Below are 22,832 nucleotides of genomic sequence, written 5' to 3'. Positions count from 1 at the left end.
GTGAGAGCAATGAATAGGAAGCTTACTAAATCTGCCAAAAGGAAAGATACTTCCCTAGAAATGAAAGTGGTGCCTTAGAACCAGATCATTTAGTAGTTATTAATCTGAGCTGCTGAGTGTTGCAATCCAAATTCTAGCTAGGCCTACATTTTCATGGATTGAAAACTGGAATGTATTAGTCCACAAATATTGTTGGTATGCAAAAATTACTGTATGTCCCCTATGAACTGCACCAGAGATGGTGGATAGGAGGATTCAAATTTAAAAGTCTGACAGCACCTATGATGCAGTTCTAGTTTTCTGTCTAATCTTGTGTGTCCTACTCATGCAGGTCTATGTTTTGGTCAACCCTGAGTCTGCACATTTGTTACGGCCATGTGCTAGCTGAAGCAAGGTGTCAATTTAACCTTTACTCTTAAACGTGTCTAGTCTTGTGTGGTTCACTTCTTATTTTTCATACCTCTCTCACTTAAGCATGTAGGTGGCTCGTGGTTTAATTTTAAATTCAGGAAAGGCAGACGGTTATTACATTGAGAAAACTGTTGCTATTTGTGCTAGATGAATAAAAGAGAAAAATAAAACAGCAAGTAGTAAATGCTTGCTGAAGTGATGCACACATCCAGATAGTCAAAAGAGTTCTTTCATTGTGCGCCATCCTACAATGTAAATGTCCTTTATCGGCTATTTCTGAAAGGTTATTAAAACAATGCAAACTAGCCACTTTAAAGCACAAATATCAAGTTATCCTACATGTAGTAATTTTATATGGAACTTGTCAATGCACTCTACAGGTGTCAGTCAGCAGAGAGAGAGCACACTAGCGTCCGTTGTAGGCTGCTCACATTTCTTTGTACTCACCAGTTTCAAAATGGCAGACAGACAGAGAGAGTGGGAATGAGGTCAGTTCTTATGTAAAAAACACTACAGTGTTGCCAGAAGGGTGTGTCTTACATAGGCTATCTGGTGTGTATCCTGTACAAATGACAGACGTGAATGCACTCAATGGGTACTGTAAAACACTTTGGATAAAATGTGATGTTGCAAATGACTGGCAGAGTTAACATAAGAACAGGCACTTGCGTTTGCTGAGTTGTAATCAGCCTGTGGAGAATAAAGACACATGCCATGGCACGGTTGTTAATGATTTCATACACTGGGTTTTTATCTTCTTCAACAAACCACCATTAAGAGCCAGTTGGTCAAAGTGAATTGGAAGTATTTCAGAACTTTTATATTTTATAGTAAAGTTTATAGTAAAGTTTTAGTAAAGTTATTTAGTAAACCATGCCTCAATGTTCCTGTACTTTATAAGAAGGGACAGCAGTAGCATTTCTACCAATAAGACTCAGATGACTATGTTTTACAACTCTTTTATTAAGTCTAAACGTATTATTATTGTTTTAATTAATAGTTTACTAACCTTAAATTGAAGCATATTTGAACCATGTCTGTCAATAATCAAAATCATAATTTATAAACACTTGTCTGTCCCATCAGCCATAAATCTGCTGAACAATCAGAATATAATGTACAGGCCCTGAGGCACTTTAATGTAGATCTGTTATTTTATGGTTGCATGTTAATGTTAATGTCTTGTATTGTGTTGCATTCTCTGTGCTGTGATCTTATGATGATGATTTTATTCACAGAGAATCTGCCCACTGGCCTCAATAGACAGAAATGAATTGATCTAAATGTATAATGTTATAACGGATCTGTTATAGGCTAATGTAAAACATGCAGTGTCAATTTCTGTATGTTTTATCAGCTGATTGAAACACTTCAGGCTTTATATCTTCTATTCAAACCACTTTCTGCTGAATTTCAAGCTACGTGTTTGGGGAAAAATGCAGCCAGGCTCCAGAATCTGGAGATTTCCTTCTTATTTTGTGCTGCCATCTGGTGGGCTATAATGAAATCAACTATGTTCACACATACCAGAGTGCTCACAGATGTACAAAAACAATACCAGATAAACAAACAGAAAAAAACTAAACGTTCTTCCTTCTAACTTATGATAGTACAAGCTTGCAGGAGAATGGAGCCTCCAAGCTGCTTGAAGTGAAAACAGAATAAAGTCTGTTTCCCCCCCTCAAAATTAGCTCTAACTGTTTCCATACCCACTACTAATAGTGTTTGATGGAAGAAAATGGTGACAAATTAAATTAAAGGATACTTTGTGTGTGTGTGTGTGTGTGTGTAAGAGAGAGAGAGAGAGAGAGAGAGAGAGAGAGAGAGAGAGAGAGAGAGAGAGAGAGAGAGAGAGAGAGAGAGAGAGAGAGGAGAGAGAGATTTGTGTTTGTTTACAGATTTTCTGAATGATTATTCAAAGCAGCGTCATTGATCGATTGGCTGCTTATCATTATGCTGTCTGGTCAAGATTTTCTCTGGAAACCCCGGTCGTGACCCGGCAGTCTGCTGCCCTTGTAAAATTGTGTCTCTAATGGATAAACAGATAAATGTTGCCTTAAAATGCTGTCGGAAATGTGGTAATTACGATTTGCCTGAGCGACCCAGCCAAGAGGTGAATATGACTGGAAGTCGGGATTTTCTGTGACACCTTTTAAGAAGATAGCTTTTAAGATGTGACGTTTAGGGGCCAGAGTGCATGGAAGCTGGTCAACAACTGATGGACTGATGGTATAAGTGATGCAATGATTTATTTTATTGTTGTTTTATTGTTTGGAAGTCAACATAAATAGTTAATACTGCTGTATGTTTCTATTTTCACTGATTAATATTTTGTTGTCAAACATCTTTTTTTTCTTTCTTTTTTTTTTAAATTGAAACACTAATTACCTGATGCATGTTTTTTCCACTTCATTCTGCCGTTGCAGCACAAAGTAGGCCTAGCTCTTTTGAAAAAGAACTGCTCTATGATAATTTCTTTGGAGGATAGGCCTACTATGTAGCCTAAATATCACAGCGAAACTACAAATCCCTACAACAATATCATAGGAATAATAGAAATACCATATAGGAGATAAAAAATACCACAATAATGATCACTGTAAACGTTCTACTGAATAACACAGACACACCATATATGAGCAATAGCAATAGGGCCTATTATAGGAACAATATAATGATTTTTTGTTAGGGTATCACTTGATTTCTAAAAATAAAATAACAGTCACCAAAAATGCCAAATGCATTTGATACAGATCATTTTTGTAATTATTTCCACTTGAATACGCAGCCATTTTTATCTACGACTTCAGGCCTCGGAAGTAGGAGATTACGAGCAGCACCTGAAGGCAGCAGAAGCCCACATAATGCTCCTCTTCTCTTCTCTTCAGCATCAGGAACAGTGGGCCAGCCTACACTGCCTTCCGGAGGCGGATAATCCTCATCTATACGCGCATTCCTAATGCAATCAGGAAGGAATTGCTACTACCCACCTAAAGGGAAACACGTTTTGGAAGCAACGACAAGAAGCGACGAGCAAGAAGTCTGTAATGGGGAAAAGCCTGGACATGTAGAGAGAGATGGATATTTACGTCTCTCCATTTCTTTTTGAATAACAGTATCTGCCGCTGATAAACTGTCCTCTATAATGTGACAGACTGCTGTCGCATTTTCTCCAGCTCTAGAAACTACTGAAACAACACAGCCTAGCTATTACTATCGCCAACTTGCATTTTATTTTTCAGCGTAATGGCGACATTTAATCTCGCCTTAACTTTTATTATCGCGGCGGCCTGGCAAGTCAGCTGTGAACCACAAACTCTTTCTTCGCCCGCGACGCAGTTAAATTCAACATCATCCATCATCCTCCAAGATGAACTGACAAATAATGGCACAGATGCAACTACGGAATCCCGGATTTCTTCTATCATAACGCATCTCCCAACTCTGAAAAACATTGTTATTTTCATCTGCGTGCTAACAGCTGCTCTCATCACATGCCTGGTCATCAAAGTGTTCAGGTAGGCTTTGCAGGTTGATGCAAATGTTTCTCAAACATACGGCTCTATAAGGCCTGTATAGACCTCGGCTATACTGTAGGCTATCTATCCGTGACGACTACAGTGATGCAGTCATATCTTGTGATCTCAACATTTTCCTTGTGAACGTCTAAAATAATCGATTAGGAGCTTGTGGTCGGGCCCGCGTGACGTTGGAAACCCAGAGGGGAAACCATTATAATAGTCACATAATATTCCTGAAGGGACTTGTAGTGAGTCAGCAGTGGGCAGCCTATAGTCACCATATGGTCCTCTTGTATTTTTAATCTTCTGTGGGATCACTGTGATACTCCTGTAATATTCCTGTAGGGACTTGGAGTGTCTGTGATACTCAATAGTGGATTTTAGTGGATAATAGTGGAGATCTTATTGGACTTTTTTGTATTTTTTCCACCTCTGATATATATTACTGTCATATTGCTGAAGGACTTATAGCTTTGCTGTGATATTTTATCACTGTACACTACATTTTAGGAGCACTATAGGTCTCTTTCCTAATGGAAATGTGAGAGGTTGTTAATACTCTCACCAACAGCAAGTTTGAGTGTTAATACTGCCTAAGCTCAGTAACACACAGGCCTAATGTGGTTCTGAACAAAGTCAGAGTTCAGTAGTTTAAATCCTCTCCATCTGGCAAAACCTGGCTAGTATGATACTGTGTTTATTTCTGGTCTCTGTCTGACATCTGCAACTGTGTGTTTTCCCCCCCCCACAGATCTGGGAGACGAATTAGAAAAACACGAAAATATGATATTATAACTACACCTGCAGAGCGTGTGGAGATGGCCCCTCTCAACGAGGAGAACGAGGACGAGGATGACTCGACCCTCTTTGATGTCAAATACAGGTTGGTCCTTTTGAATTCAGCAATAAGAAGTTCACACACCAGATATTTATGTTCTTCTTGAGGTATCTCAGAGACATAGCTGTCCTCTTTTTCTTCTTTGCTTCCATTGTATGAAAAAGAACTATAGTAGGCCTTATTCCCCTGATACATTTTAGAGGAATGCTCTACAAAAACACAGCAAAACTATGAGTCCCTATTGCAGCACTGAATACTAAAGGAGTTCAACATTATAAGGTATGATAAGAGCTTTGTAAACTCACCACTTAGGACCACAGACACACTAGTGAGTCCCAGTAGAATTCATTAGGGTTTGATTCAATCGAACAAACCAAACAAATCAATGATAAGCTAGAAGACAAACAAGTGAACCCATAAGCAGTAGCGCCTTTCTTTTCTGGCAGCCTGTTCTTCATTTGAAAAGTATGCTCACTGAGGCCCCGCTCCTCGGAAACTTCAAGGACAAAGTTGAAGCTTTGCGTCACATTGACTCTTTAGGAACTTTTGCAGGGCGGCAGCAGTGTTTTGGCCTGTGGAGGTTTTCTCTGCTTACCAGCATGTATATCACCTAATCACAATCACACAAAGATGAAATAGTAATGTGTAATACAAGACAACATTATCAGCTTAATTGTACTGAACTATTACAAGATGTGTTCTTCTTCGACAAACACGCTATTGTAAAGGAACACCGTTTTAGTCGGAATCAGATGTTGACTTTAGGTTTCTCCCTTCCGTCCTTTCAATTGTTCTTTAACACAGAGCCACTTCCTCAAAGGAAGATATGACCTCCTGTTTACCTTGCGTTCTTGACTTCCAAGTCAGACAGGACTCTGTGGGCGTATTTCCTGACTCACTGCGAGGATAGTAGCAACGCCAGGCTATATCATGGTAAATCTTAGTGAAGTAACTGTGGGTTTTCACTTGTCTTTTCAGGTGAATGCCAGCATGGACATCAGTGTTTGATGACAGCTCTTTTGCCCAGGACAACTCAAAACGATTTTTGTAAATGTATCCCAATGTTTTTCCTGTTGCCAAGTCTTACCAGATCAGCCAAGTCATACGAAGCTTGTGCATGGCTTTTATCCTTGTTTAAAGGACATGAGCCGTATGGATGTCATTGTTCGCTGCTTTACTGACACTTTTATCAAGTAGCTCAAATAACCTTCCCGCCTCCTTCTAATATCAACGATTTGGCTCCTTCATGTTGTGACTTGTCCTCAAAAGTCATTCACGTAATCGGGCGATTGGTGTCTTGGAGTTCAGTCATCTCCTTAACAGTTTATCATCTGGAAATAACCTTTTTTTTTTAACTTTGTCTTACAATTATTATCATTTATATCGGATTGTAACACTGTACGTAAACATTGGGCTGAAGAGTTTATAGTAAGAATCAATGCCTGCTTCAATATCTGCCCATAGTAGAATACAGGGTTAATGATGTCACGCACTGTGTGATTTGAGTTGATTCATATTCTTAAATGAATACTAAACATGTGGAGAGAAAACTTGATGGTCACTAAAAGACCATCATTTGGCGGATAAAATGTTCACATGTAACATACGCTCTGAAGAGAATTGTTCATTCAAATGTATAGTTTGCACACTATGAAGAATACTTACCTGGTGATATGATTGATATTTTTTTAACTGTAAACCTTTCTGTTATACCAAATATTAGCCATCCACTAACCACTTTATTGTGCATATATACTGTTTGAGGCTTTCTGTCCTTATGAACGGAGTAAGCGTATATTTTTTTACTGTGTGTTGTTGGAGACATTCGTATTTTGCTGCTATCTCAGCTGTAGTTTTGTTAGGTTGTAAGGGTTCAAGTGCACATATTTGATTAGACGCTCAAAGAATATTGTCAGGATTCAGTCCTCTCTCATGCCTGTTGTTGTCATGTCAAACAATCATTTAATCTGAGAGCCGACTGAATGTAGAAATTCAATTTTATCTAATGGCTCTATATCTTAACAGTAGGCACACAGCAAGAATCACAGGCAGTTTTTATTTCTTTTTACCTTTACATTTGCGACATTTAGCTGATTCTCTTATCCAAAGTGACTTGATAGACTCAGTGGCTGTTGCAGGGGTCAAACCTGTAACTTTCCAGTCGAGGGAGGCTCTCTCTAACCACCGGGCCGACCCTGCTGTTGAATTTATAAACCACTATATTTCCCATAAAAAGTGTATGTTTTTACAGTATTTATGGAATATATTCAGTTGCTATTAATTTGAATGTTGTAGTAGATTTTGATCAAGTGTGTTTTTAAAATGTTTGTTTGATGAAGTAAATACACAGAGCAGTAGGCCTGCAAACAACAGGTTTGACGACTCTAGTCACTTGACATTACAGTGGCAAGGGGAATGTATGTGCACCCGCTGCCAATTTCTCCGTTTATGAGTCCAAATGATACTGAATCAGCATATAACTTCTAGCACATACATAAAAGATGTGACGAATAATGTGAAAAAAGAGAACGTTTTCATTATCTTCTCAACAAAAACGATCAAACGTTTAGTATCTCTTGTGGAAACAGTAAGTGAACTCCTAGTCCAGTAATGGGTAAAATCTCCGGCAATAACTAAAGCAAACTGTTTCCATTAATGGCTAACTGCCTGTTGTAATGTCTAACTTGTGAAGTGCACTTATTTTCTGAAAAGGCGCTTCACTTGCGCCACAGTGCAGCCGCTGATAAAGTGGCTCTCCTCCTCTCCTTTCAGATGTAATATTATGGCAAAATTGGGTAATATTTCATGAGAAAATTATGCAGCGCATGGCATTTTTTATCTAATGTGATTTTCCTGGGCTTTCAAGGTATTAAAGATGCAATTGCAGATGCAGTGGAGGCTGGCAGTGACAAATCAACACAACCAAACTGCCAACCAAATATCTCTATAATGGATAGTGATGTCAAACAGCCCAAGGAATTAGCTTCTGTAAAGGCAAAAAAAAACCCCACTGGCGTTGCCCTTTAAAGGAAACATTTTGTCATTCAGCTGTTAAACAGGTTTTTGCCTGATCCTGAACATGTGCTTCACTTCTTTTGTCCATCAGATGTATTTAAATGTTAAATGACTTTTATAGCATAACTAATGAAAAATGTGTAACTGGTTTGTAGTATTTGTCTTGTAATCCTTTATTTAAATACAAAGTTATATGATGATCGACTATCAGTCTGATTTAAAATAAAAGAATGGATCAGTAGAAGAGTTCACAAACTTTTCCTTGTCACTGTACCTTAAATGTCATTATTTTAACAGCAATGCAGAGTATAGCTAGTGCTTGCTGTAACCGCACTGCAGAGTATACTAAGTATTGTTGGTGACCTTGTGTTTTAATCAAAACTGTTATTTGATAGTGCACCAGGCCTACAGGTGCAAGCTGTTCCCAAGCTTCCTGAATGACCTCCATGCTGGTAGTAACATGTTTGTGTTGGCCAATCATAATCTCCATCCACACGAACAACATGCTGTCTATGTATGCAGCATTTTCTTTACAGGAGAATCAACTGTGTGGTATTTCTCCTTTGTTCAAAACATAATTATTGTTGTAACTGACAGAAGACTGTGTACATTGTCACTGTTTAATATGCAAGCAGCGTGCAGGAGTGTGTGTGAATGAGGACTCCTGAGAAGGTATTTTTGAATCATACACTGAATCATATCAAACTTTCAACCTGTCAACACTAAATTTGACATTATTTCTTATGTATATTTCAATTTGGCTATCAGTATACTTTTCTAATGAGATATAAACAATGGCATCCTCATGGTTGACTGTTTGCTCGTATATTGTTTTTTTTTTTTTCCATTAGGTGGCTGTTGTTAATTTCAGTATATTGTGTGAAAGGCTGGCATTTCATGTTTAAAGTTAGTTTTGAATTGTATTTGCAGAAAACAGATTTCTGCAGATTCATTCTTGTGCCTCTACTAGATCAGAATAGTTATCTTTGTACATTCATCCTCCTCCATCCTGGCTCATATTTGGCTTCAATACCCTATCCAGAAATGATACAATCTTTATCTTTATTTATGTGTTTGAATGTGAAAAAAAGCTTTTGGTGTAATGATGTTCATTTGGGACTTTCATTTGAAATGAATCATCTGCTACAGAAAGTCCCTCTTATAAAAGGAATCAAAGTCTTTGTGGTAGCTATTTGTAGACTGTAGCTAATTTCTCTAATCCCACATTTAAGACAAAAAACGTTAAATGTTCCAACTGTTTTTGAAGTATATTGAAGACACATCCCTGCTTGGTTTCTGACACAGAGTGCTAATATTGTAGAGCCACTATATGTACCCATGGCTGGTTCCACAGTTTCCATTTCTTTGAAACGGTGTTGAAATAAAACTGCTTCCTTTGAAGTGTGTATATCTTAAAAAGAGTGACTTGAGGTAATTTTTGTTTCCATTCTGATCTGCTTGTATAGTTTTTTTTTTTTAGTATTTTCAGCCACAGCAAAAGAGGACATTCATTTTGTTATAATACCATGATTTAACAGTTTCCTTCAACCATTTGAGCGTTGAATCTTTTAAAAACAAAACTTTAAGGTACTTCAGCTGTATGCATCAAGACAAGACAAACATGCACTTAAGCAAAAGTAGGATCACACTAAACAGTAGCCAGTAGCATCACCACAGTTTGACAACAGGAACTCTGCATCTCTGGGGAATGTTCTCAAACTGTGGGCCATACCAGATTCAGGGCTAATTAACTTAGTAGTATTGGTCACAGAACGTTTCTATTTTTGCCAAACTCAGACGGGCTTTTTACAAATAAACCTTTCATTGCTTCAGACTGCTGACGTCTCTAGTAAAACTTTCATGTCTATTCTTAACTTAATAGGCAGCATAATAAGGCCAACATGTAAGTCAACAGGCGCATCCTGTCAAAACAACAGTTTTATGGATAAATCACATGGCTGAAAGCACATGAGAGGCCGCTTGTTTAGCTGGAGTACACTTGGAATATTTCAAATAGTTCTGGTAACTTGTATTAACAGAGGCATTTTCTTCCTGAAAAACCCCAAACATCTCTGACAAAAAAAGACCCAGTTTCAAGACAAGTGAAGGGAGCTTTCAGACAAGCTTTGGGGAGGAGCTTGAAGTACAAACAGAGGGAAGTCCAAACTAGGGAAACACCGATTTTGGCTTTTTATTAAAAATCAGATATCTGTCAATCAGTGTTGTCCACCTCCGATAAGATGGAGGTTCCTCCCTGACCACAGTGATGGAAAAATGGTCTGAAAAACCTGCAATCAAATTGTATTTTCTTTGCACATTTTATGTAGTAATTTCAGTGTTTATTCATCTCAGGGTTTCAGCAGAGAGTTGGAGTTACATGATAGTCTACATTCTGTTTCAGAGGCTTTTCCACCTAATCTAGAATAATATTCTGCTATAAACACTGAACATTTGTATTTCTGGGCATGGAAATGGTCAAATTTAAATATATTGAATATAGGCACAAAATATTGGCTATTGGCAGCAAATATCATATCAGTGTAAGCCTTCAAAAACCCATATCGGTCGAACCCTAATCCAAACAATGTACAAAAGTATTATTCATAAATCATCTCAATTGACAAAAGGTATACAATTAATCAGGTATTCCAACTTTCAGCATTATTGTGCTGAAATAGTTAATGATGACTAGTTGATCATGGAATTGTTCTGTACATTTTAGCATTAGGAAGAATATCAATACATTCATTAAAAAAAAAAAAAAATGCAAGGTCTTCTGATTACCACTAAACAATTCCAGGCTGACCTCACCACTAAAACGTCCAGTGCAGACCCAGGCTGATGTTCCTGGAGAAAAGTTTGCAAAGTGAGTTTGCTGTTGGCTGGGTCTGTGTAAACGGTCTTGTGTGAACAGCTGGTATCCTCCTTATCCTTAATCTTCTTAGGGAAGTCGGACACAATTCAACACAGTTCCACCGCCTCCTTCGGCTCTCAGTAAGTAAACCAGCAATATCAAATATCTGCTCTTCTTGACTGGAGATTGATGGGTGTAGAATTTCCAACTGGTTTACAGCATTTCGATTTGACCTCCAGCCTGTCCATGTTGCATGAGATGTGTATGCTGGTTTTATTCATCAATGAAAAGTATCAATAATTCTGAAACCTGTTTGTAACTTTTCAAAGTCTCATGAATTTCCTACTTTAATGTCAACACAACATTTAAAGCCAATCATAATTTATCAGAAACCTTTAAAACAGCATAAAACATCACATTAGAATCTGTTTTTATCACAAGATGAATATTACATCAATCCTTTCTTTGAAATCCCAGATCGAAGGGGATCATCAGATTGAAACTCCCTTTAACCAATAGTAAACGGTACACTAAGATTTTCTATTTTCATCCTCATTTCCCTGATAATTAAGTGCTTCCATCTTGTGGCCCACAAGAGACGCACAAGATGTAAATTCGGCAGCTCTTTATGCCTTTGATATCCTGGCTAAGATTTCAACACATGCTTAATGTGGCTGTATCATAAGTTGGGAATTTAAATTTATGGCATTTTCAAAATACAAATATTGGAATATTGGGATCCTTGATAGACTGTGACTACAGTTTTAGCTTGGCTGTTTAATGACAAAAAGAGGCAACCTGACACTGGGGTTGCACCAGCAGCAATAAGCTAAGCAAACAGTGTCTTACCATTTTGAAGGTTACCATAGAGATCTCAATACGGGCAAATCACAACTCATCAGTGGAAATATATCTAACAAAGAGAGCTCACAATAGAAAAAGTTCATCCCAATAATTTAAAATAAGTTAAATTCATTAAAGTTTCACAAAAGTACAATGTTTCACACAATTAGTATTTTCTCTGCAAACTGCTACAGTGTATGCTCAGTCAAGAAAGTGGTATTTCCCAGAGTGCAGCGGGCGTTTCCATGGAGATAGTTCCCTTGCTGCTATTTGCCTCGGAGCTCCTTCTGCGGCGGCTTCTCTGCATCACAAGTCCCAGTGTGGAGCCGCAGCGCCCCCTGTCTGTGCAGTCTGCTCAGGGTCCTAAACTCCAGAGGCATGGTGTGTGGGCTGGAACTGGAGGTGTACTCATATTTTAGATTGTCGTAGTAGTGGTAACTGACCGGTTTGCCTTGCGGGTCGAGTGGAAAGGGCCAGAAGCCGTATAGATGGATCTCTTCACAGAAGCGAGTGGCCATAGTGTACATCAGGAGCCCGGTGGTCGGCCGCTTGATGTGGACATTGTTGGTCAGCCAGTATCTATTGACAAAGAAATAAGTGATTGTATGTTAGCTGCATTCCCTCAAAAACAACTGCCTAGATTACAACCCGAACCACCACAAAACAAAAGGAGAAATAAATCAAAGACAACCAATAACTCATTTTACATATTGTAAAATATAATTGTGATAATGTAAAATCCTGCATCACATAGTATCCTATACATATCCTGTCCAAAGTCTCCAGTGTTCCTCTCCAGTTCGCCCAAGGAAAACACACTAAAGCCAATACCTGTGCCTTGTTATTGTCCCCCCTGACCCCAGTTTAACTTATAATTATTTAAATTCTTAGTACTTTTTTAGTATTTTTTTATCCTAGTATTTTTATACCCTTGTTGCTTTGTTTTGTACTTGTATTTGCCTGCACCGTGGTCTGAGAGGAACGGCATTTTGATCCTCTGTATGTCCTGTACATATGGCAGAATTGACAATAAAGTTGACTTTGACTTTGACTTTGACAACTGAATATTCATTAGAAAGCGATGGCAATCTACTCATCCTTAAGTAATTTATCTTCTTGATTTTTGTTATTATGCAAGATATCTGCTGGGAGCATAGAGAGGAGAGATGAATCCTGAATAGCTGTAAGTCAGGATTTAGTGTCAGCCTAATCTGTTTCCCAGTTGCAGGCCTCCAAACTGGCACTCTGTCTGCCCAGAGATGCTCAATAAGTGATCTTTTCTTAACCTTTTGTTTACTCAGGGAATGTTTGCTGAGCACATATGCTCTCTTTCAGCAACACTACTTGCACAGTTACACAGTCACACCCTGCAGCTGCTCAGTACTACCACATTCTTCTACCGTAGGCGACCCGGGAGCTCGTAGCAGCGGGATGTAGAGAGCCGTCCTCGGGGGGGCGACTTCAGAGGTGGTTGTTCAGACGGGGAAGAGCATTACACATTCACTGCCCCTGAATCAATTTTCCTAACCACCAGGCATCCAAACCCATGACTTTCCGGTCAATAGCCCACTTCTTTAACCTTTAGGCTGTCGCTGTCTCTGATCTCACTGTGCTCTCTCTGTGGTTAGCGGTAAGGTCGTGTTGGGAGGCCGAGGTTGTGCTATTTAAAGCAGCGTGCTCAAACCGCGTGCCACGGAGGGCCGAGGGGCTGCAGGTGTTCATTCCAACCGAAGACCCACAGCAGCCGATTTCACTGATTAGCACACCTTCAACCAGAGAGGAGGAACTAATCAGCGAAATCAGCTGGTGTCGTCTTTGGTTCGGAACGAAAACCTGCAGACACTCTGACCTCTATACAGAGACTCTCTGATTTAAAGAGCAGCCTGTACTCAGGGAAGGACAGGGCCAGGGTGAGTCAGACTGGTATGCGGAGCTTTTATCAGACAACACTACAAAAAGGTCAAAGGCGTGGATTGCATCTCCACTGACATTCCAGGTGAATTATTTCCTCTTGTAAAACACTGAGCTTACTGTCTGTTAAACACTATACAACTAATGCCCCTCCTTTTGCAATATCTAGTATTAGTGTGGGCATGCAACATGAACTACTTTGGTCACTGACTAATGGTGTTTGGGAGGCTTTGAACTAGTCAGGGAAGGTTCAGAGCCGTCTGCCTGCCTGTGGTGAGAAAGAGGCGAGGGCAGCAAAAAGTTCCAGGGAGGGATTTTTTATAAAAGCCTGAAGGCAGTGCAGACTTTATTTACAAGACAGCCTGCACAAGAACCATCCCTCAAAAAAAGATCCCTGACCAGACCTAAAATAAATGAATCAGCACAAATGAGAAGGATTAACAAAATATAAAGATTATACAAGTCCTGTCACCACAGATAAACAGCATTGCTCACAAAAGGAATAGAAACCAAATAACCAGGCAGCCTGGAAAGTAGCAACTAAATCAATTCTTTACAACATTTAAAAAAGCTACAGTAATCAATCTCTACATTGGGTCTATTGGTCCATGTCTGGTCGCTAGTATAGATGGCTCCCTGCAATCTGGTTGTGTCCCAGCTTATTTTAAACATGCAGTTGTTCAGCCTCTCCTGAAGAAATCTAATCTTGATCCATCCCTTCCCAAAAACTATAGGCCTATATCGAAATTGCCTTTTATCTCAAAAATTTTAGAGAAAGTTGTTGCCCAACAACTCACTGCTGTGTTGAATGCACACAACATTCCAGATAAATTCCAATCTGGTTTCCGTCAGAAGCATTCCACTGAAACAGCTCTTCTCAGAGTCTCCAATGATATAATGATGTCCTCTGATGTGGGTGAATGTTTTGATGCTGCTGGATCTTAGCGCAGCTTTTGACACTTTAGATCACAGCATCCTGACTGAAAGGCTTAGGCAGTGGGTGGGTGTCTCTGGCAGCGCCCTGGACTGGTTCTCCTCCTATCTCTCTGATAGGAGTTTTTCTTGGTCCCTACACGTCTGAAACTGCTGCTCTTTCCTGTGGTGTGCCTCAGGGTTCTGTCTTGGGTCCTATATTATTTGCTTTGTATATGCTTCCCTTAGGTCATATTATCAGCAAATTTAAAGGTATCTCATATCGCTGTTACGCTGATGATATCCAGCTGTATGTCTCTTTTAAGCCTGATGAGACTGACAAACTGACTGTTTTGCACGATTGTCTGACTGCAATTAAGGACTGGATGGCGAACAACTTTTTACAGCTGAACGCAGATAAGACTGAGGTCCTTATCATTGCTTCAGATAGCATAGCTTCCAAGGTTGCTCAGTGTATTGGGTCCCTTTCTTCAGCTGTACAGTCCAATCTTAGAAATCTCGGTGTTATATTTGATCAGTCTGTGTACTTTGATCAGCATATCAAATCATTGACCCGTACATGCTTCTTCCATTTAAGAAACATTGCCAAACTCAGGTCAGTTGTATCACAACCTGAGCTAGAGATGATCATTAACGCTTTTATATCATCCCGGCTAGACTACTGCAATTCCCTTTTCACCTGCCTCAGCAAGTCGTCTCTGGACCGTCTACAAATGGTCCAGAATGCTGCTGCAAGGCTGTTGACCAGGTCCAGCAGGATGACTCACATCACACCCATCTTAGTTTCATTACATTGGCTTCCCATCAAGTTCAGGATTCATTTTAAGGTTCTTGTTTTCACATATAGAGCCCTGCATGGTCAGGCACCTGTGTACATTTCTGACCTGCTCCATCCTTATATCACCAGTAGGTCACTTAGGTCCTCTGACCAGGGCTTACTGGCTGTCCCTCACACCCGACTGAAAACAAAAGGTGATCGTGCCTTTGAAGTGGCGGCTCCGACACTGTGGAACGCTCTTCCTATAGACATACGATCTGAGGTCTCTGTTGATGCCTTTAAAAAGCAGCTGAAGGCTCATTTATTCAAACTGGCCTTTGTCTCGTCTCGTGCTGTCTAGTGTTTGTATTTTGTGTGTTATGTTTTATTGTTCGTTTCTTTTTACTGTATTTATGGTCTTATTTTTATTTTTAACAATTTTACTCTTGTGAAGCACTTTGTGACCTTGCTCTGTGAAAAGTGCTATACTAAATAAACTTTTACTTACTTACTTACTTACATTAAGTCCATATTTTCCTTGGAGAAGGATTTCCATCAATGTTAACACTGTGTTGTGTCATCAGTGTTAACACTGTGTATTGATCCTTAACCACAAATAACTCAAACTGAACTGACATGAATACTTGAACTATCCTTGAACATCCACTTCAGAATGTAAGACACGGAGACACACATTTCACAGTTAATCAAGGCAGAAATTTGGTGAGATGGACTTGAGGTACGGGACGAGTGAAGAGGGACAGAGTAGCTTTCTTCCACCGACTGCCTCTGGTGATCAGCTTTAATTCTCTGTTTAAAAATAGCCATCAGCGCTGCAGATTAGAGTTTTCCAACCCCTAGATTATGCTGCTCACAGGTATTGTAAGACGCAACTCGCCAAATGTGATCCCCCGCGCGCCTGAGCCGCATCTTACCCTCTGACAGCGTGGAGAAGGCGCAGTGAGGGGAAGGCGGTGCGCACGTCCACAGTATGCTGTAGAATGAGCCGGACGGCCCACTCCACGCGTTCCTCCCCACCCTTGGCCATGAAGGCCGGGATCCACAGCACACTGCCGCTGAGGCTTTGGAGCCGCCGCAGGAAGCGCTCCCTCCACTCGTCGTTGGCCAGGTCCTGGAACGCCCGCTGCACCACTGAAGGGTTCATGGTCACCAAGTTGGTCCGCCAGCCCACGTCCCCTGAGTATTCCTCCACTGGTGCCAGGTTACACCTGAGGACAGGCAGGCACAGCTCACTCAATTTACATTTCAGCTGCCCTAAATATCCCTTTATTGTCTGGCTTATCTGTCTTTTCACCTAACACTAAAGCTCTCTGACCATACACAACTGAGAGCAAGTTAAATTAACGACAGGTAACTAATAGAAATGGCAACAAAAAGTGTCTTAATAAGGTATTGTAAGGCAATGAAGAGCAGCCAGAACAGCTTCAATGCATCTTGGCTTAAATTTTACAAGTATAAGAAAGTTTATTGGAAGGCGGCAACACCCTTTTTCCATGGCAAGTTCATTCATATGGTGTTGTGTTGGCTGTGGTGGAAAACAAGTCCATTTGAGCTGGGACCCTATAAAGCCACGGCATATAGCTTTGATTTCATGCTATTCAAACCATTTAGTGACCTGCAGACATTTCCATCAGGATTGAAATACTTTTACTACTCAAAAAGGCTTTATATTTATTGCTGTTAACCTTATCCTCTAAGTAAATGCCAGAAAATACAAGGCCAGTGATCACCTTCATGGTGAAGCATTTCTATTCTCTACATATTCTATTCTCTAAAGCATGTCAGGAAAATACACCATGACTTCTTTCAGTATACTTTGTTGTATTCTAATTTACTCAGGTGTTTCCTTTATTTTGGCGATTGTCTGTACTAATCAAATTGTATTCCATTTTGCAGCTTTATGCTTGGTCACAGTTGCTGTCCATGTACCATGCCAGGTAATAACACTCATACTAAGAACAGTTGGCTCAAAGGTTGCATGGTAACTAAAAACCTGACAAGTGTGTACCATCAACTGCCATATCTTGTTTGTCAACTTCCAGTAAGTCACTGCACTACACCAACATACCCCATAAAGGTCTCATAAAACTGGGCTAAAATAATCTAAAACCAGCCAAGTGCCCCACACAGCTGGTGTGTAAGGCCCATGCTCTTTGTGTTATAAACATACTTTGTGGGACCCAAGTGTGTGGGCACAGCACTATATTTAGCTGAGACATTATCTCCCTATCTGAAATCTGAATGCCAAAGCAAATTCCTCAGCTCCTTAAAATGCCACATTCCCTGCCAACCCTTGCAGCCCGGCCCGGCCCTTATTCTCATGTTGTAGGAGTCCGGAAATTTTGACCACTCCTCAACAGCAGAACATCTCAGCACATCCAAAAGACAAGATATCAATAAAATAGAGTTTTTAGAATAACTGAGACATGCTGGGATTTCAGGCATAATCAGCGCAGTGAGGGACTGCCTTAGAGATTAAAACTACTTTCTGTTTAATTTATACCACAAATTTTAAGCTCTTTGATTTATAAGAGAAGATACTTTTCATTATAGATACCTCTGCTTCTACGTGCTTTGCTGGTCCTACCTAGGTAGTACACTGCACATGGATTGCCCACCAAAATATTCTTTGCGTCTCCCATTGCAATATCAATGCACTTTCTTCCAGTGAGAGGCAGAGGTGTGAAAAGTGGTAAATAAACCACTCAGCAACCCCTTTACTGACACTCGAGCACAAAATAGAACTGACTGATGGTTTCAGAGACAGAATTCTCCAGTAAATGAGAGTTTGACCCCTGAGCGCCAGCACTGCTCTAAAAAGCTCATTGTATTCCTGGTGGATAGCTAAAGCTTTTCAAAATGTCAATTTGATGTATAATCATGCATTTAATTGCTAAGTCTGGCTGTTCATTCCCAACTTTTAATCATTAAAAAGCTTTGACAGCTTTTTCAAAAGTGTAATTAATATGTTTTCAGCTGTGTGAGCACAGACTCAACCTGAATTAAACTGACGACTTGAAAAATGATTATCGTTGCCATGTGAATTGTACTAAGACATACAATTAAAACCAAAACAAATTTGCTAATCCATTTCAATTATAATCCACTTTAAATGTTTGTTTGTTTGTGTTGTGTTTCAAGTTGAAGACGTGCAACATTAAAATCACTCATGCTGCTCTGCTGTTTGTCAGCTGCTGTGGAAAAATACCTAATGACAAAGTCGTGAGAGTCAATCTCCGGTCCGCAGCTGCTGTTCAGCAGGATCCCAGAGTTGCCCACGATGGCGCAACGCCTGTGATGCTGGTTCTTCATGGGGGACGCAGTTGGCAGAAGACGGTACAGGTTTTCTGAGATGTTTGTGGTGCTCTGGCGGTCAAACACATAGTGGACCACATCTCCTGCTTTCAAAGTGCCTTTCAGGATAGAGATGTCCCGCTCCGGATCAAGGAATCTCAAAATGTTCTTCCTACATAACGGGAAAAATACATTTGTTAGGAAAGATGCTCATGCTCAGTCAAGTATAAAATCATGATGAGATCTTTGTGGAGAATTAGGACTCTACCTGATGAGATTGGACAGGGTCTTGTTGAAGGTCCAGTTATCTGAAGAGAGTTTGGCGGTGCTGTTGAAGTGTGGAAGATGATGGCTGACATCTTTACCTGAGCTCGCCAAAGGAGTAGGATCCAACTTCACTGCAGCCTTTCTGAATGAGAATATGCACACCTTGAGATTCATCTAATTAACATACTATGATCACTTATATGTGAAACAATAGAGCCTTGTTTTTCTAATTGTGTGAATTAGCCTATGAACAATTTCAATGAAATATAATAAAACAATTTGAAATACAATGGAATCATTTTGTTATTGTTGTTATTGCATTATTATTATTGTTATTAATAATGTTGTTTTCACTGTTTCGTGGAACCCAGCACCTTTATGGGGATTTATAACAACCTTCTTTACTGTATAACTCAAACACAGAGTGATGAGACACTCATGAATAAAAGTCACATCATCATTAATGTTGCGAAAGACTGAAATAATTTAAAAAACAAACCAATTAGGGCTACTGAAAAGGACCTAGAAGTGCCAATTAACTCCCTACTGGTGGTCTAGAGGTTAGGATATATATATATATATATATATATATATATATATGTATATATATGTGTGTGTGTGTGTGTGTGTGTATAAAAGACATGCAAAGTAATTGGATTGTCAGACCTGTGGGGCTTAGGGATGAACCTGTGCAAGTTCATTTTTCTTGAATGTCCAGTATTCCTAGACAAAGGAATCAAAAATCATGTACTGCAGTCTGTGTTTTTAGGCAGATCAAATTATAGACGACTTCACGGACAGATGCTTGATATACTTCCCATAACCATACATAACTTAAGCAATAGTGTACCTACTGTATAGGATACATGGCATATGTCCTTCTATCAAGATAACATGAAGGACGAAGGCATGTATCAAGGTATTTTTAGCGCATTACACTGTGGGACCATTCGGTGATGTAATGATGGGAAATGTGGCCTTGAGGCTAGCTGTACTATTCAGAAAGAAGAGTATCTTTTCACAGTAGTGTTGATTATGTCAGTTAGGAGGCAACTTCAGTAAGCACTGGATTTAAATTTTGAGCATAGTTTTTTCTGCAACCAGAACCTTAGTCATATCTGATGTCGTGACCAGCTGCACAACAACAGTCTAAATGCCCAAATTGTTGATGAGTTAGATCTAATTACAGGCTCATTCTCTGTAACATCTTTTAAGACATGCTTGTGATGAGGGTCTATAGAAATAAACAAACTTAAATTAACTTGAACTTCAAATGACAAAGTAACAGAGCTGAAGAAGAAGAGTATTCCTCTGAGAGGCAGGTGCTGCCATTGTTGTGTGCAGTGGATTCTCGTGACCCTTTTACAGACTTTGGCAGCTTCAAATATTTTGTTACAAATTTTGTTATGCTGCAGGCTTTTTCATGCAGAAGTGGAATTGGTACTGGTTCTTCTCCCACGGCAAATCACAAACCAATATGACCTCATTACAAAATGAGCCACAGCCGGGTAATTGCATTCAAAACAAAATGTTCTTGCTGAGAGGGAAATTCCAAAAAGCTTCAGCAAAAGTCAAATTGCTATTTATGCAGCAAAGCATCTTCATGGCAATGATGATTATTTGATTGAAAAACTGTTTCTGGATATTGTACAGTGAACGTCTGGCTGGGTGAAAATGTGTCAGTGAGGAGTCTTTTTATGCCAAATTGACCACAGTTCATTTAGCTTCGAAATTAGCTAAACAATGCATTTTCTTGCATGCCAGATGCAAGTGGGGCATGTGTGTGACTTCTGCTGCAACTGAAAGTCTAAAAAGGCAAAAACAAGAGCAAACCCCTTTTTGTCTACAATCTGTTGTGTTCTCTCTCTCTCTCTCTCTCTCTCTCTCTCTCTCTCTCACACACACACACACCCACACACACACACGCGTACACACACGTCCTATTATAGTGTAAATGTATCCTGTCCTGCATGCAGGCTGCACTGCAAGACAAATAATCCCAAGAGACCCAGGCAGGCTGCTGTCGGAACAGCTGCTCCTGCTGCTCCCATGTGTTACAAACGTGGAAACAAACTACACATATTCCATATTCACCAGCAAACTTAAACTCATGAACTAAATTATTCCATTCATTACTCAATAATTGTACTTTATAGATAAAATCATCTGAGATGGCATGAGGCTGTAAGTCATCAATGTAGGAAATATTGCTGGTGATGGAGAATAAAAATACTACACACACACACACACACACAATGGTAGGATTAAACGGATTGTACAATAGCCTACTTACGCAGTTTCTTCTTCCACTTCAGCAATATCAGCAATAATCAAAAACACAACCAGGAGTGTGACAATGCCGAACAACACTGTGCGAAAAACCAGCGGCATGGTTACAGGAGGAGGCTGCAGCCAGAGTGCCTCCTTTCAACACACTGTGTTACATTAACCTTCTTCTTTTTCCAGTTATAAACCGAAAATCCGCTCAGTCATCACCATTGTTCATAACGCGGACGAGTCGGACACCGGCAAGCTGTCGCCCTTTTTTTTTTTTCTCCTCCCCAGAAGATTGCCTTGTTTCTGGTTCCCGTAATGGGGCGACGCTGCTGGTCTCAGCATTACCTCTATTCCCCAGTCAAACTTTGAAAGCGTGTACCTAGAGATTGCCATGAGAGCAGCGGTATTGAAGACCACAGTCTTAAAGGTACAGGAGCGAGCTCAGCGTCCATCATGTTCCCCGTCCTCCCGGTAGGGCTCCAGCCAAAACGAGCAAGTTTGATTTCCACCGCTGTTTCACTCCCTAGATGTTCAGTGCGTCAGTTGTTTTGGTGTGAGTGGGTGTTGCGCTGAAGATTAGGCCGAGACGTTTGCACTTTTGCACTTTATACAGTATGTCAAGAAGAATATGATATTGTGATATTGTGATATTGTGGGTCTATTATGCATTCTTACTCTCTAGATCAGCGGTTCTCAACGTGGGGTCCGGGGACCACCAGGGGTCCTTGAGGGGGTTCCAGGGTTCCAGAATTTTTTTTTAAAACTTTCCCATTACTTCATTTACAAGAAGTTAATGCAATTAGAGAATGTAGAAAAATGACTATTTTGGTCATAGTTTCACTGTTATCTCTCTACCTACAATACAGATAGTCGTGGAATTCTGGACAAAATCTTATCTAACAATAAAAATATTCTCAGATTTGGGTCAGAGAGGCAAAATCTCTGTGGCTGTAATGTACACTAAATTAGGGGCCCTTGATATGAAAAAGGTTGAGAATCACTGCTCTAGATGTTTTGCATGGTGAGAGAATGCATATGGATGACTTTTTTGCTTAGAGGTTTCACCCACCTACAGTATGGACAGCTATATGAGACAGATATTTGTACCTAGTAATATCATCTAATGACAAAACTCTTCTCAGATGGAGTTCCTTTTCCCTCTCCCCCCCTTCTCACACCCTCAAGCCCTTCTTTTTAGCCCACAGCTAAAAAGCAAGCAGAATATCCCATCAGAGTGCTGTAGGGCGACCACTGAAGCACTGAAAATATACAAGATAATGATGCACATATTACACTTTTGGACACACAGTGTAATTGTTTGGCTACAACACACTTGCATTATGCTGCACGGGCTGTTTGGAGAAATTGGATGGACATTTTGTGCTTTTTTGGAGCTGTAGAAAGAAGCCTCTGTTAACTTCAGCAGCTTGGGAGAAGGCTGAGATTGAACTATGGGGGATATAACTCATTGTGTGTTTGGTGGTCCTATGAAGCTGAATAGAGTTTCGATGACATTTCATTTTTGGGTGACGTATTCCTTTAACGTGAAGCATTTTGGGAACACCTGTCCTATTCCATCAGTCTTGGGCACTGCCAGAAACTATATCGAAACCTTTCAGCGGTCTGTGAGGGTTACATTTCTCATTTCTCTTGCACTGTCAGTGAAAATTTAGTTTGTCAGATGTAGAAAATGGCAGGATGCTGACTGCTGATCTTGGAAAAGGAAATGGAACAGGTCCTTAGACCAAATAGTTTTGCATTACACTGTAACTGTCACTGGCTCTGCTGTGTCTGTATTTTTCAGTGAATATTTTTTAAGCCTATATTTATCCAGGGAAAGCCAACTGAGCATATTTACTCTTTTCCAGCAACTCCCTGCTGAAACACCTG

At 40.0% G+C, this 22,832-nt stretch overlaps 2 protein-coding genes across 3 annotated transcripts; one reads left to right on the top strand and one right to left on the bottom strand.

The window, feature by feature from the left end:
- The first annotated feature begins 3,383 nt into the window (after positions 1–3,383).
- Positions 3,384–9,196, top strand: fam174b (family with sequence similarity 174 member B). Its single transcript, XM_071921275.2, has 3 exons — positions 3,384–3,929; positions 4,684–4,815; positions 5,749–9,196. Exons 1-3 carry the CDS (start codon positions 3,658–3,660, stop codon positions 5,750–5,752), a joined length of 408 nt encoding a protein of 135 aa, XP_071777376.1. The 5' UTR covers positions 3,384–3,657; the 3' UTR covers positions 5,753–9,196.
- Positions 9,197–9,952: 756 nt separating this feature from the next.
- Positions 9,953–21,318, bottom strand: st8sia2 (ST8 alpha-N-acetyl-neuraminide alpha-2,8-sialyltransferase 2). 2 transcript variants are annotated; one of them, XM_071921276.2, is made up of 6 exons: positions 20,959–21,318; positions 19,332–19,388; positions 18,667–18,807; positions 18,313–18,570; positions 16,019–16,312; positions 9,953–12,061 (listed from the first exon to the last, which is right to left on the bottom strand). In XM_071921276.2, the coding sequence occupies exons 1-6, from the start codon at positions 21,054–21,056 to the stop codon at positions 11,749–11,751; spliced, it is 1,161 nt and encodes a 386-aa protein (XP_071777377.1). In that variant the 5' UTR covers positions 21,057–21,318; the 3' UTR covers positions 9,953–11,748. The 2 variants fall into 2 exon arrangements, with proteins under 2 accessions (XP_071777377.1, XP_071777378.1); XM_071921277.2 differs by lacking the exon at positions 19,332–19,388.
- Between the last annotated feature and the right edge of the window lie 1,514 nt (positions 21,319–22,832).

The sequence above is a fragment of the Centroberyx gerrardi genome, chromosome 4 (genome assembly GCF_048128805.1).
Source record: "Centroberyx gerrardi isolate f3 chromosome 4, fCenGer3.hap1.cur.20231027, whole genome shotgun sequence".
NCBI classification, from domain to species: Eukaryota; Metazoa; Chordata; class Actinopteri; order Beryciformes; family Berycidae; genus Centroberyx; species Centroberyx gerrardi.
The sequence above is the reverse complement of the archived record's forward strand: the minus strand, read 5'-3'. Positions and strand labels throughout refer to the sequence as shown.

Excerpts from the sequence above, each read along its gene's own strand:
- fam174b (XM_071921275.2), top strand. The coding sequence starts at position 3,658 with ATGGCGACATTTAATCTCGCCTTAACTTTTATTATCGCGGCGGCCTGG. Across the intron at positions 3,930-4,683 it reads CTGGTCATCAAAGTGTTCAG|ATCTGGGAGACGAATTAGAA; the intron begins GTAGGCTTTGCA and ends CCCCCCCCACAG.
- st8sia2 (XM_071921276.2), bottom strand. The coding sequence starts at position 21,056 with ATGCCGCTGGTTTTTCGCACAGTGTTGTTCGGCATTGTCACACTCCTG. Across the intron at positions 19,389-20,958 it reads GAAGTGGAAGAAGAAACTGC|GAATACTGGACATTCAAGAA; the intron begins GTAAGTAGGCTA and ends TCCTTTGTCTAG. Across the intron at positions 18,808-19,331 it reads TTCATCCCTAAGCCCCACAG|AAAGGCTGCAGTGAAGTTGG; the intron begins GTCTGACAATCC and ends ATTCTCATTCAG.